The following is a 200-nucleotide window of genomic DNA, read 5'->3' on the forward strand; positions in this document are numbered from 1 at the left end:
CGGGAGCCGGGGCGGCGGCGTTGGTGCTGCCGCCGCCGGGCAGGATGGTGTTCGAGTCGCTGGTCGTGGACGTCCTGAACCGTTTCCTCGGCGACTACGTGGTGAACCTGGACAGCTCCCAGCTGAAGCTGGGCATCTGGGGAGGTACGGGGCTGCCGCGCCGCGGGGGGACGCGCCGCCTGGCCCGGGCTGGCCCGGCC

General features: G+C 74.5%; 1 protein-coding gene across 9 annotated transcripts in view; it reads left to right on the forward strand.

Annotated features, from left to right (window-relative positions):
- Positions 1-6: 6 nt before the first annotated feature.
- VPS13A (vacuolar protein sorting 13 homolog A (S. cerevisiae)) overlaps positions 7-200 on the forward strand; it is a 109,418-nt gene continuing 109,224 nt past the window's right edge. For all 9 annotated transcript variants that reach the window (XR_774414.1, XR_774415.1, XM_010568617.1 and 6 more), the window contains exon 1: positions 7-144. Coding sequence is in view for 7 of the 9 variants with exons in the window: in XM_010568617.1 (XP_010566919.1) it covers positions 45-144 (100 nt within the window). In the remaining 2 variants the exon portion in view is untranslated. The remainder of the gene's footprint in view (positions 145-200) is intronic.

This window comes from Haliaeetus leucocephalus, unplaced genomic scaffold, assembly GCF_000737465.1.
Source record: "Haliaeetus leucocephalus isolate CR32 unplaced genomic scaffold, Haliaeetus_leucocephalus-4.0 Scaffold251, whole genome shotgun sequence".
Classification (NCBI taxonomy): Eukaryota; Metazoa; Chordata; class Aves; order Accipitriformes; family Accipitridae; genus Haliaeetus; species Haliaeetus leucocephalus.